Source organism: Hipposideros armiger, unplaced genomic scaffold, assembly GCF_001890085.2.
Source record: "Hipposideros armiger isolate ML-2016 unplaced genomic scaffold, ASM189008v1 scaffold_179, whole genome shotgun sequence".
Taxonomy (NCBI): Eukaryota; Metazoa; Chordata; class Mammalia; order Chiroptera; family Hipposideridae; genus Hipposideros; species Hipposideros armiger.
This window is the reverse complement of record NW_017731529.1, coordinates 1821914-1836996: the sequence shown is the minus strand read 5'-3', so window position 1 is coordinate 1836996 and position 15083 is coordinate 1821914. Positions and strand designations below refer to the sequence as shown.

General features: G+C 36.8%; 1 protein-coding gene across 4 annotated transcripts in view; it reads right to left on the bottom strand.

The window, feature by feature from the left end:
- Positions 1–6229: 6229 nt before the first annotated feature.
- The window catches only part of SREK1 (splicing regulatory glutamic acid and lysine rich protein 1), a 43145-nt gene continuing 34291 nt past the window's right edge, over positions 6230–15083 (bottom strand). For 2 of the 4 annotated variants that reach the window (XM_019652453.1, XM_019652456.1), the window contains 2 exons: positions 9710–9851; positions 6230–8582 (listed from right to left, as the gene is read on the bottom strand). In XM_019652453.1, coding sequence (XP_019507998.1) covers positions 8433–8582; positions 9710–9851 — 292 coding nt within the window. In that variant the 3' untranslated portion in view covers positions 6230–8432. Of the gene's footprint in view, positions 8583–9709; positions 9855–15083 lie in introns of all 4 variants that reach the window. The other 2 variants (XM_019652452.1, XM_019652455.1) reach the window with 1 other exon arrangement.

Genomic DNA, 15083 nt, shown 5'->3' with positions numbered 1-15083 from the left:
TTTTGAACAGAATAAAAATGAAGACACATGTATCAAAACTTGTTGGAACCCAGCTAAAACAGTGCTTGGAGAAAAATTTACAGCACAAAAATATCTGTATTAGAAAAGACAGCCTCAAACTCACACTTTAAACTAGAAAAAAAGAGCAAACTAAACTCAAAGTACGCAGAAGAAATCATAAAGAGAAGAAATCAGTGAAATCAAAAGCAGAAAAACAATTTTAAAAATCTGATAAAAGTAAAAGCTATTACTTGAGATAATCAGTAAAACTGATAAATGTCTAACTAGACTGATCAGGATAAAAAGGGAAGACTTTTGTTAACAACTTTAGGAATGAGAGAATATATTATAGGTCTTAACATATATTACAAGGGAATATCCTCAACAATTTTATGCCAATAAATTCAACAGAAAAAAATGGACAAATTCCTTTAAAGACACACCACCAAAGTTCACTCAAGAATAACATAAATAACCCTAAATCTACTTTTGAAATTGAACTTCTAGTATAAAATGGAAATTCAGGCTCAGGTTGACTTTATTGGAGAATTCTAACATTTATGTAAGAAAGGTAGCATGACCCTTATCCCAAAACCAGACAGGCATTACAAACTACAGGCCAATTTAAAGCGATTTAAGTAGCAACATATTAGTTGAAATGAATTTGGAAAAAGTCCTGAAGTTGGAAGACAAATTAGTAGGCTACAGAAATAGACTGAAAAAGGAACTTAATTCTAATACCGTACTTTTCTGTTAGAGTGGATATTGTTTCCTGTAACTAAGAATCATGATTGATATAACGGTGCATCTAAAATATTGCAGAGGAAGGCCAGTTAGCTCAGGTAGTTAGAGTGCAGTGCCCTCACACCACCAAGGTTGCCGGTTCTGTCCCCACGTGGGCCGTGGAGCTGCGCCCTCTACAACTAGATTGAAACAATTACTCGACTTGGAGTTGATGGGTCCTTGAAAAACACACTAAAAAAATTTAAAAATAAATTAAATATTGCAGAGAAAATGCAGGACTAGGACTTAGCAAATAAATTGAGGGTGGGGGTCAAGACAGAAATTATTAGTGGCAATGAAGAACTAAAAAGCTGTCAGTTCTGGTGAAAAATAGTAAACAGCAGAGGCACAGACATGAAATTGGAAATTCAATGTTTTGTTTGGAACAGGATAAATGTACAGTGCTATTAAGATATCCAGTATTATAAAAGTTAATATTCAATGAAAGCTTTGTGCTAGGTGCTAATTAGAAGGTAGCTGGATTAAGACTGGAGCTGAGGAGAGGGAAATACAGTAGTAGAGGTCACACCTACATATCTGATTCCATTTACCACCTCTTGAATTATCACACTGTGGCTATTACTACATTAGATTACTTTTTAAGAGACTTAACTATTCTTTTCAGTGAATCTTAGGATGTTATTCCTAAGGTAAGAAAATGATAATTATAAAAATTAAATGTACTATAACTATACTCCTTAAGCAATTACTATTTAATAACCACCATTCATAACAAAAATAATGCAATGTAAGAGCCATTTTGTTTGGAAGTCTGTTGTCAAATACACCTACTACTCAACCTGGCATTCCTCTAAGTCCTGTAGAGGTCACACCTGAAGAAACCCAAACCCACTACTGGTAAGGGGTACACTTTAAAGGTCTCTCCTCTCACCCCCACCCATCTCCATGCACGTAGTTTAACACATTTGGAAACCAAAATGGCTCATGGCTTTTTTTTCTTCTTCTTCTTCTTTTAGCTGAGCCATCCTGCCACCTGTTGGCAGCTCAGCTCAGGCTGGGAATCGAACCGCTGTTGCTCAGAGCTCACACTTTTGAGCAAGTTCTTAACCAACTGAGCCAACAGCTGGTCTACACAGAGAAATCAATGCATACAGCCACATAGCCTCATTGTTTCTGGACCTACAAAATCATCAGGTCATACAGAATTCCAAATTTGATAGCGGACTTCTTTTTTAAGAGAGGTACTTTTGACTAACAAGTTGTCTCACTTACATGATCACCCTGAGTACACAGCTGATTCACCAAATGGTGAGCCACATTACTTTTTTTTTAAAAAGATTTTATTGGAGAATTGGGGGAGGGGAACAGCGTTGGGGAATCGGGGAAGGGGCAGACAAGTTGCTGTCCTTTTGTTCTTCAGTCTAGTTGTGGAGGACGTCACTTCACTGGCCCATGTTGGTATTGTGATTATTGCGCTCTTCCCGGATGAGGCAGATCGGTCGCTGGCCATCGGAGGGCCTCTCATGGCGGCTCATGGCAGCTCACACCGGCTGCCGGCCTCTCATGATAGCTCATGGCAGCCCACTGCAGCCTACGCTGTGGCCAGTGACTCACAGCAGCCCAGCTCCAGGTCAAACTATTGTTCACTATCTTAGCTGTAGAAGGCACAGCGTCACTGGCCCATGTGGGATCCCAACTGGTGGCTCTGCTGCTCAGAGCTTGCACTCCCAAGCCAACTCTTAACTAACGAGCCACTTGGCCGGCCCAAGGAGCTACATTTCTGAAAAATGAAAGAAGGCATTCCACTTGCTGTTAAAAAATAAGCAGTGACAACTTTCATGGTACAAATACCCTAGTAAGAAGCTAATTCTGAAAACAAAGAGATTCTAAAATCAGCTATCACTTACTAGAACGCTACAAAATGCTTGAGATGCAAAGCCTCTGACCAAAGTTATTGCCACAGATCATGAAGATTGGCCAATGTTCTAATATCTCTATTTTGGCAGTAATTTTGAAACCCTGGGATAACCTATTACATTTGTTATAAAAATCAGCTGTAAATATGCAAATAAATGTCAGAAATTAGTACTCAAGAGTGGCAAGATTTTAAGAGTTTCATTTTATTAAAAATATAACAACACAATAGCAGCATCATTTGATAAATCTTTACTAGTGCCATTTAGTTCTACTCACATAAATATACACCACCTATGCAGCATCTTCATGTTAGTTTTAAACTCTTCCCTTGATAATCCACAGCATTATGTAAAGAGCACTATTGTATTAACCTAATTAAGGAGCGATATCTAACCATTAAACTGAACTACCTATACACCTACACAGTACATCAAATGTAATCTGTGGAAGTCAGAGAATTCTGTAGGCTGTTCCTCAAGTTTTCTGCCTAATGACCTTAAACTAGAACTCAACCTCTTCAACTAATTCTTTCAGTATGATTTTCATGAATTTGAACTTAATATAGTTAAGAAATTATCTATCTAGCAAACAAAGAAAGGTTAATCAAGAATGGAGGGAGGGCCGGCCGAGTAGCTCAGTTGGTTAAGAGATCACTCAAGAGTGTGCGCTCTGAGCAACAGGGTCGCCGGTTCGATTCCCAGCCCGAGTTGAGCTGCCGCTGAGCTGCCAACAGGTGGCAGGATGGCTCAGCTAAAAAAAAAGAATGAAGGGAACTATTATTCATTCCAACCCTGGGAAAGTAAATATTAGCTGTAAAATATGTGAAGTTTCCCAAAAGTTGGCAATTTTCAAAATTAAAATGTTAGCTAGATATACCTAAGTTTAAAAACCAGGCAACAGGCTACAAATTTACTTTTAAAAACAGATTAAGGAATGGTATATTGGATATAATCTAAAAATCATTAATAAATTGCTAGGAACTATGAGTATATTAAAATACAGTGGAAAAAAATCTAGTTATTAGCTACTAAATCCAACTTAACAGAATATGGACCGAAAATCATTCCTAGCTTTAGCTTTTTTGAAATAATGTATCAGTCTTTAGGCAGAATCACCAATAAAAATGTACTTAGAAAAACAAATTTACCCACAAACCCAAGATTAAGTAGGGAAGTCAATTTTATTTGAAAAGATTATTTTATTACATATACGAGGTGTGATCAAACAATTCAGTGAATGTTTAAGTTTAAAAATATTTATTACAGTAAAAGACAACCATGAATCCCCCTCAAAATGCTCGTTTCAAACACTTATCCCATCGTTCTTGCCACTTTCTGAAGCGGTTCTGAAAGTCCTCTTTCGTGTCTCTAGTTGCGCTGTCATGGCTGCCTCGATGTCCTGAATCAATTCAAGATATTTACCTTTCGTGGTCATTTTGACTTTGGAGAAGAGCCAGAAGTCACAGGATGCCAGATCTGGTGAATAAGGTAGATGAGGACACACCATGTTTTTATTTGACAAATATTGCCATTCCAGAAGTGATGTGTGACATGAAGCCTTTCCATTGTGATCAAACAATATGGTCAATGCTGCTGCCGAGTGCGGTCCAACAGAAAGGCAGGGATCTTCAATACGGGAAACGGTGCGTCAAACCTTACTAACAGTGTGTGACAAGTTTCAACTATTAATAGTTCGGTGCAGTAAATCACGTGTGAGCTACGGTTGAGAGGTGTGTTTTAAAGTGCTGTAAATCATCCTCTATCATTAACAACACTGTGTCATACATCGTTTCTGGTATACGGCAATTTCTGTCAAATAAAAACATTACGGTGTGTCCTCATCCACCTATTCACCAGATCTGGCACCATGTGACTCCTCACTCTTTCCCAAAGTCAAAATGATTCAGGACATCGAGGCAGCCACAACAATGCAACTAAAGACACGACAGAGGACTTTCACAACTGCTTCAGAAAGTGGCAAGAACGATAGGATAAGTGTGTTCGAAGCAAGGGGGAATATATTGAGGGGGATCAATGGCAATGTGTCTTTTACTATAATAAATTTATTTAAACATTCACCATAGTTTTTTTGTTTGTTTGTTTGTTTTTTAGCTGAGCCATCCTGCCACCTGTTGGCAGCTCAGCGGTAGCTCAGCTCGGGCCGGGAAGCGAACCACTGTTGCTCAGAGCTCAAACTCTTGAGTAAGCTCTTAACCAACTGAGCCACTCGGCCGGCCCCTCACCATAGTTTTTGATCACACCTCATATACTGGGCTTCTGCATCCAGAAATATAATTTAGTTCTTTAAAGAGCACTACTTTTGAAACTTGAAAGCAATTCAATGTTAAATGAATTAGTAAATAAACATGAGAAAATGATATATTAGTGAAAATTTTTTAAAAATGTAAACACATAAGGAACAATTACCTTTTTGAAATGGCTCTACTTTATAACCCACCCAATTAAACTCCGATACTATCTTTTATTGAATATATAACAAATGATTCATTGAAATGTTGTTATTCAATGCATCCTTTCAAAGGGGTTCATTTTAATTGCTAATTCTACTGAAGATTTCAATAAAATCAATTATTCCTAATAAATTTTTCAACTTTTAAAAGCCTATTACTATATATTAAAAAATTCTTAAATTTGACTATCTTCACTTGAAAGATTTAGATCAAGTTTTTAAGTTCTCAGATAAAGACAGCAACATACATATATATATATATATAAATGATATATACACTATACACACATATATATGATATATATACATATGAATGGGGGTTCTGAAAATATCACGATACTATTTTTTTGACAAAAATATTGATTCGATATGCCAGTTTCTATTTTTAATTGGGAGTGTCAAAATTTAAGCCTCTAACACTTCTGAAAATCAACATTGTACACACTGAACCTATTGAGAAAAAGAATTCTAAACAAAATCATAAGTTCACTAGTGTTTGCAACTTTAAGTTAGATTAGATGGAAAATAATAACTTAGGAGACAGTTGCATAAGTTAAGGATTTATACTTGTTTCTCACATGAAACCGGCTACCTTTTATGAAGGACCATCTTATACTACCAGTTCAGTGTGCACTGCTGAAAAACAAGAACAAGAGGGCCAACAGAATTTGTCTGGAATGATGACGAGCAATTACAATTTAAGAAACAGAGTGCACACTCTGTATGATGAAGCTAAAAAAGATAATTACAGAAGGTAACAAGGATAAAACGGCTGTCTTCTTGGCCTTATCTCAAGTTTTTCTGACATCTACCTGGGATAAAAAGGAAGTTTTAAAGAAAAAACAAAATAGCTTGAAAGAAATAGAAATATATCAGCTTTTATAAGTGAAAAAAGAGAAAATATATCTCTCTCACACACACACCCCAATATTTCTAGACCCTAGAAAGCTGTGCTTCCATAAGCCCGTTTAACAATTTCACTTTCTCCAGATCGCTTGTATTCCTATTCATGCCCAACTTTACATATCAGTGTCTTTCATTATTTTAAAGCTGAATAAATAAGAAAAATAATTAGCAGGACCCAAATTAAACATGTTAATTACAACATAAAAAACATTTAATAGAGTCCAGAGTACAAGAAAACACTCAAACTTTAAATGATTGTTTTATAGATACCACACAAACATGCACTCTCCATGTCAAAACAATTTCTACGGCAACTAAAATAAGAACAGGATAACACTAAGATGCTGTTTGAAATGCATAAACAAATACTTTCCTCTAAAATATTTAGCTTTATTAGAGAAATGGTACTAAAAATAACAAAGATTCGAACATTTGCTCTATTCTACTTATATATCATAAATAAGACAGCTGTTGATGCAGGCACACTCCTTCACGATCTTTCCATATGCACCAAGCATTCCTGTATCAGAATAAGCTGTTTACCAGCCAACCGTACGTGGTTGAATGATTAAAATGACCATCTATACTTTACATAGTAAAGCATTTTCAAACTTTTTAATGTACACAGTGATAAAAAGGAAAAAAATACCACAGTAATTCTGGACACATGAAGAGTAATTGAGCAGCTTCATAATCAAACCAGGCTTCATTACTTGCAAATAAGGGCAATTGTTTCCATTCTCCACCAAATACTTAAGTTTCAATAGTATTAACGTTAAAAGAAAACTCAAGTTGAAACCAAGTAATTGATGTGCTACTTAGCTTTTTAAATCTATAAGTAACTTCCCATGAGGTAAGGCAACTGAGTAATTTGATTGTATTAGATTGCATTAAAATAATTATACTTGATTTTTCAGTAACATGATAATTAAAGGTTTAACTTTTCTGGAAATATAACAATAATGAAAAGAATTCTGAAACCATGATTTGTGGTTTTGGGGGAAAATATTAGCGATGTTGTCATTTTACTACTTACATACTTTCTGCAAAAGTGAATCTAAGAATGATGGATGACCTGTATTTTAAACTCAAGTAAACATATCCTTAAACATAAAACAAATAACCTCATGTATTCTCCTTTAAGTACAATTTCTGTATAACATCACTTAGGAAAAGATGATTGAGAGGTAATAATTAAGGCCATTCAATGTAGACAACTAAAGGGTTTGCTTTCATATAAGTAAATTAAGAACATACTTCATTTTCAATTATCACAGTATAAAACTGATGGTCCCAAAACTGTACTGTCGTTTTCAGCTCTAAAGTCATTCTAGAAAACAGGACTTCCCTCTCATATTAGGAGAACTAAGACGCTCTTCTGACGTATGACTTACACACTTCTCTGCAGGAGTGAATGGGATCTCCATCTAAATTCCATATGAATTGAGACTGACTAGCACATATAAAATTCTAGAAAACAGTATACCACATTGTAGAAGGCACTAAAGCTTCAGCTTGTGCTCCCATAGGCCATTCTGAACACCCAGTTTTCTTTTTATAATGACACCTTTGCCACCTACAGCTGACAACACACACTGCGACATTATTCATAATAAGCTTGGAAATGTCAAGAAAGTTCAAAATGAAGTGCTGACTTTGTGGGGAAACCCAATGATTCTAAACACTGAATACTAATGAATTGTTATTAGTATTCAACACAGTTGTTCTTCCTTTTGAAAGAGAACAGTAGTAGCATGCATCGTCAGTTGTTTTTAATCCACTTATTTAAGCAATTTTAATATGTATAACTATTTTAAAGAAAAACTGCTGTCCTAAACAGTGAGGAAAAGAAAACACAATAGTGAGAATGTAACACAATCACTATAAATCCTGTGAAGTAAATGTTAAAACTTCTTACATACTCTGCACTGACAAGGGTGGGTATATATTTGCACCGATTTCAAGCACATTATCAATCTGTATATATTGAAATAAAATAAAAAAAATACAAAATTCAGTAACTAGCACTTTTTAAAAGAGCCTCCAACACTTATCTCCAGTCTTTATGGGTAGTACAAATTTGGATCTTTGATGTCCCATTTATTTGTAATGTTTCCTGGCAAACACTAACAAACCACATGACAAGTGTGTCAGCCACCATGGAAATGTACAGATTTTAGAAGATGAGTTTGGGTAACATCTGTTACTTTCATGATGTCCATGCTTTATTTTGTTACTCAGAAACAAGATGGCCACAAAGTCACTTAACAAGCAGAAACGCTGTTAGCTTGTATCTTTTTGCTCAACAGGATTTCTTCACCGTCTAACATCTTGTTAAGAGAATTAAAAGCTTTGGATTTGATTCTTGCATGTGTTTAGAGGTGCATCTGTCGGTCCTATACTGCTTCTGTTTTGGTGGAGAGGTTTTCTTCATTTGGCTGACAATTCCCGTTTTGCTGTACTTTGTTTTCCTCAGTCCTCGGTGCATCCTTGTCATCTACTTCTTTGCCCACGCTTGATTCTGGTTCTTTATTGTGCTCCTTCTCCTACAATGAATGTTAAGATAAACATTTAATTATTTTTCTGGAGTTGCCAGCTACTACATCTGCTTATAGCTAAAATATGTAACTATATCTTTTCTGAATTAATAAACCTGGATATTTTCTCCCATAACCTTTTCATATAGATAGGGTACACAAACATGTATCAATGTCTTTTGTATTTCTCATAAAAGATGGATACTCCATGGAAATTAAGTTAGAATAAAATAAATGAACAGAAATTCTTAGGAAGTGTTCAGTAAATGTTGTTCACTGACTTCAAAAAGTGGACAGGTCTGCTGAAAGAGTAAAATAGCTCCCAAAGATGCCAGGGTAGATTTATAATCTGCATACCAAAGAAGCAAAAATAAGGGAATGTAGAAAAGGAAGTCACTCCTCCTCCTAACAAAGGCTGTTCAAGAACAGTCCGAATTCTGCCCTCAGCTTCAGGGGGAATTCAATGAGAACATGTTGAAGAGTGCTTGGCACATACTGAGTGCTTAGGAGATGCACGTGATCAATGTTATTCACAATGATGACCTACCTCTATCAGTTAGAGAGTAATAAAACTGCAATTGATTTCCAAATACAAATTATACCAGTATAATAAGGGAATTAACATAATTTACAAGCTCTTAAAATAGTCAATGGAATAGTAAATATAATAAACCAATGGAATTTGGTTTTCCATTAATTATTCTAATTCAACAAACCTAATTTCAGTATATATTACAAAACCAATAACAAAAGAACATCTGTCAAATCTGCTGAAACAAATATACTGAGAAAAATGGCATCAAGTAGAAATCTTAGCATAAAATCAAATACATCTGCTACATGTAGACATTCTAAAAATTTTCTTATTGTAAGCCATTCTGAATTTCTGAAAGACGGAATGTAATTGTTTAAATTTTAGTTAGCTCTTATCTCATCACTTCAAAATTTTAAAACACTGCCAATTTAACAAATATGAAAGAATACCAAAAACATGGAAGATGCTGTTATCCTCAAGGAGCTATTTTAGCCTAAAACTATTACACATATATTAGCCTAAAACTAATACTTCTATGCAATAAAGTAAAATCTCAATTGTTAATTATTCAAAGCCTAAACACTAAATGACCATTGCTTACTTTTACTGAAGTATTGTTCTTTTCCAATTTTTCCTTCCCATCTCTGTCATTAGAATTCTTTCTTGTAGAGGTTGAACGTTCTCTCTCTCTTCTTTCACTTATATGGTCCTTTTCTTTTTCTCTCTTTTTATCCTTCTTATTTCTGCTATAAAAGTATTGATAATATGTCAGTTAACTTCTAAGAAATTAAAAACCTGCTATATTGTTGACAATATAGTCCTATCTAACTCTAATGCATTGTAAATAAGCCTATCAGTAACCTGGATTGACCAACATAAATGGGACCTATAATCCAACCTACTCCACTCCACCCCAATTAATTTTTTTTATTATTATTTTTTATTGTGAAATACAAATTTTTTAGAATTAGTTTCAGCTGTATAACACAGTGCAATAGTTATACTTTTTACCCCTCGAGGTGACAAACCCAACCTCCCCTAATCCACCGCCCCACTTCCCCCTCCAATATCATACATATCTATTACAATTCCCTTGACTCCACTCCCACACTATACTCCACGTCCCATGACTATATATATATATTCACATATAGCTGACATACAATATTATACAACATCAGCTTCAGGTGTATAGTGCAGTGCTCAAGCCTCTACCCCATCCATGATGCGGTCTCCCTAGCAAGACATGTGACCATCTGACACCCTACACCAATTAATTTTTTAAAGATACACAAGTTGTTGGGGCCAGCCCAGTGGCACACTGGTTAAGAGTTGACCTGGGAGCATGAGCTCTGAGCAGTAGGGCCTCGGTTCGGATCCCACATGAGGGCCAGTGACGCTGCGTCCTCTACAGCTAAGATGGTGAACAACAGCTCAACCTGAAGCTGGGCTGCTGTCAGTCGCCAGTAATGGCGTAGACTGCAGCCCCTGGGCTGCCGTGAGCTACCGTGTGTGGCTGGCAGCCAGCATGAATAGCCGGCAGCCGGTGTGAGCTGCCATAAGCCGCCGTGAGCAGCGGTCCAATGACCATTGACCAATCTGCCTCACCCAGGAAGAGCGCAATGATCACAACACCAACATGGGCCAGTGAAACAACAGCCTCCACAACTAGACTGAAGAACAAAAGGACAGCAACTTATCTGTTTCTCTTCCCGGATTCCCAACGCTATTCCCCTCCCCCAATTCCCCAATAAAATCTTAAAAAAAAAAAAAGATACACAAGTTGTTTTTACAGAGGCCTCCTGTATTCACATAAAACACAATTTGGAATTATCAATTAGTTTTGAAACTTTTGAGATTTACATATCTATTGTAATTAGGATAAAATAAAACCAAATATAACTTTTTAACCCACCTTTTCAAAGCAAAAAAAATGAAAAAGAAAGAAAAAAATAAAAAAGATAAAGAATCAGATGTGGCTCCCAGGTAGGACTGAATGACTATTAGCAAAATTAGAACTTCAAATGACCTATTGTTCCAGCTGCCCTCAGCATTCACCATTACAAAGAAGTCCCACCAATTCAAGGGCAAAAGCTAAGCAGAAGACGAATGATCAAGTTATATTTATAAAAATAACAGACCCTTTAAATTAGAGAGAAAGAATTATGCATTTCACAGCAGAAGCATAACAGATAAGCTTCTACTCAAAGTAATTAACCCTAATATAGAATTCTAAACTTTATTAATTATGAATAGTTTTAAAATAAACACAAAGACCAGTAGAACAAATAAAGGCACTTAGGAAACAAATTCAAGTTCGTATGAAAATTTAGTGTAACAAAGGTGGCATCTCAAATCACTAGGGGGAAGATGGTGATTGATGAATAAAAGGTTTGGAGACAAATGGATTATTATTTGGTTAAGTCATAAAATTGTATCCATTCCACATAAATAAACAAATAAATAAATACAAATGAAGACCTAAATTTTTTAAATGAAATACATGGTAAAAAATTTCTTTATAATGTGGGTGAAGGGAAATATTTTTTAACCATAACTAAAATTTCAGGTCCAATAAAAGAAAAGGTTTGCCTACATAAATTTTGCAAGGTAAAAAAACACTATTAACATATTCAAAAGAAAAATGATAAATCAAGAAAACACATTCGCAACATATTTGTGTGTGTATGTTTATCTTTACAAATAACTCTTAAAGTCAAGAAAACAACCACATCAAACAGAAAACTCTGAGAAATAAATTTAACCAAGGCAAAAAAAACAAATTACTGAAAGGGATAAAGACAAATACTGGAAAGACATTTCATGTTCACAGAGCAGAAGACTTAAATATTGTTAAGGTTACAAGACTACTCAAAATTATCTACAGATTCAGTGCAATCCCTATCAAAATCCCATTTGGCATTGTGAGTAGAAATAGAAAAAACAATCTTAAAATTCACATGGAATCTTGAGGGACAACAAATAGCCCAAACAATCTAAAGAAGAACAAAGTTGAAAGACACACAATTCCTGATTTCAAAACTTACTATAAAGCTAATCAAAACAGCATGGTATTAGCATCAGGAGCAGACATCCGAGGTATGATCAAAATATATGGTGAATGTTTAAATTTAAAAAACAAATTATTACCATAAAAGACAAATTGAAATTAATCCCCCTTCCTTCAAACACACTTATCCCCTGGTTCTTGCCACTTTCTGAACCAGTTCTGGAAGTCCTCTTTCGTGTCTTTAGTTGCACTGTCATGGCTGCCTCGATGTCCTGATTCATTATGACTTTGGGGAAGAGCCAAAAGTCACACAGTGCCAGATCCAGTGAATAAGGTGGATGAGGACACACCCTAATGTTTTTAATTGACGGAAATTGCCATAAACCAGAAGTGATGTGTGACACAGAGCATTGTCATGATGGAGGATGAAACCGTTTGCCCATTTCATATCAATGCATTGCTCATGATCAATGATTTATGGCACACTTAAAGTTGAAATGTGTGGGCCGGCCGAGTGGCGCGATGGTTTAAGAACTGGCTTGGGATGCCAGAGGGCCCCGGTTCGGATCCCACATATGAGGGCCAGTGACACTGCCCTCTACAGCCAAGATGCTGAACAACAGCTCAACCTGGAGCTGGGCTGCCGTGAGTCGCTAGCGACGGCGTAGGCTGCAGCCCCTGCTGCAGTGGGTTGCCATGGGCTACCGTATGTAGCCAGCAGCCAGCATGAGCGGCCAGCAGCTGCAGTGAGCGGCCGTCCAGAAGCCGGCGACTGATGTGCCTCGCCTGGAAAGAGCGCAATGATGGTGCCAACTTGGGCCAGCGAAGGCCAGTGAAGCACAACTAGACTGAAGACCAAAACGACAGCAACTTGTCTGTTCCCCTTCCCCCAATTCCCCAGCACTGTTCCCATCCCCCAATTCCCCAATAAAAATCTTAAAAAAAAAAAAGTTGAAACTTGTCACACACTGTTAGTAAGGTTCGACATGCTGCTTCCCATATTGAAGATCCTTGCCTTTCTGTTGGATGGCACTCGGCAGCAGCAGTCATCATATTTTGTGATCACAACGGAAAGGCTCGGTGTTACACATTGCTTCTGGTATGGCAATTTCTGTCAAATAAAAACATTACGGTGTGTCCTCATCCACTTTATTCACCGGATCTGGCACTGTGCAACTTCTGGCTCTTCCCCAAAGTCAAAATGATCATGAAAGGTAAATGTTTAGAATCAGTTCAGGACATCGAGGCAGCCATGACTGCGCAACTAAAGATACGGCAGTCAACTTTCAGAACTGCTTCAGAAAGTGGCAAAAATGATGGGAAAAGTGTGTTCGAAGGGGGGGGGGTTAATGGCAATGTGTCTTTTACTGTAAAAAAATTTTTATTTAAACATTCACTGTATTATTTGATCACACCTCATACAGACCCAATGGAACAAAATAGAAAGCCCAGAAATAAACTCACATATTTGGTCAAATGATTTTTTACAAGGGTACCAAGACCCATTCTATGGGAAAAGGACAACCTTTTCAGCAAATTGTGCTATGAAACTGGATATCCATATGTAAAGAGTGAAGCTGAACTCTTACTTTACACTACATATAAAAATTAACTCAAAATGATCAGAGACCCAAACATGTAAGCTAAAACTATAAAACTCTTCGAAGAAAACATAGGGGAAAATCTTCATGGCATTGAATTTAGCAATAAATTCTTGGATATGACACCAAAAAAGCACAGGCAACAAAAGGGAAAAATAAATTTGACTTCATCAAAATTAAAACCTTTGTGCGTCAAAGGATACTATTAAGTAAGTGAAAAGACAACCCACAGAATGGGAGAAAATATTTTTAAATCATATATCTGGTAAGGGATTAATATCTAGAATATAAGAAATCCTACATCTTGGGCCAGCCGAGTGGCGCACCAGTTAAGAGTTCACTTGGGACGCCAGCTCTGAGCAGCAGGATACCAGTTCGGATCCCACATGTGGGCCAGTGATGCTGCACCCTCTACAGCTAAGATTGTGAACAACAGCTCGACCTGGAGCTGGGCTGCCATGAGTCGCCGGCGACAGCGTAGGCTGCAGTGGGGCTGGCTGGCAGCGGGTGTGTGCTTTCGTGAGCTGCCGTGAGTGGCCATCCAATGACCGGTGAGCGAATGCCTCATCTGGGAAGAGTGCAATCATGACACCAACATGGACCAGTGAAGCGAAGTCCTTCAAAACTAGACTGAAGAACAAAAGGAGTTGTCTGTTCCCCTTCCCCGATTCGCCAACACTGTTCCCCTCCCCCAATTCCCCAATAAAACCTTAAAAAAAAAAGAAATCCTACAACAAAAATCAAACCCAATTTGAAATGAACAGAAAACCTAAACAGACATTTCTCCAAAGAAGATACACAGTCTATAAGTATACAGAAAACAAGCTCAGCATCACTAATCATGAGAGAAATGTAAATTAAAAGCACAATGAGACACTACTATACACTCACTAGACTGGCGATAATCAGAGACAAACAAGAACAAGTGTTAGTGAGCATGTGGAGAAATAGGAACCCTTGTAACTTGCTGATGGGAACGTAAACTGGCGTTGCTACTTTGGAAAACAGTTTGTCAGTTTCTCAAAGAGATAATGAATTACTATATGGCTCAGCAATTACCACTCCTAGGTAATTGAAATGTGAAATGAAAACATGGGTCCACACAAAAACTTGTACATGAATGTTCATGGCAGCATTATTCATAATATCCAGAAAATGGAAACTATGCTAAATATCCATCACCTAATGCATAGATAAATAAAACATGGTTGTACCCACACAATGAAATACCATTCACCCATAAAAAGGGAATAAAGTACTGATTCATGCTATGACATACATGAACCTTGAAAACATTACATGTTCAGTCAAAGAAGCCAGATACAAAAGACCACACATATTATATGAGGCAAATCCACAAAGAC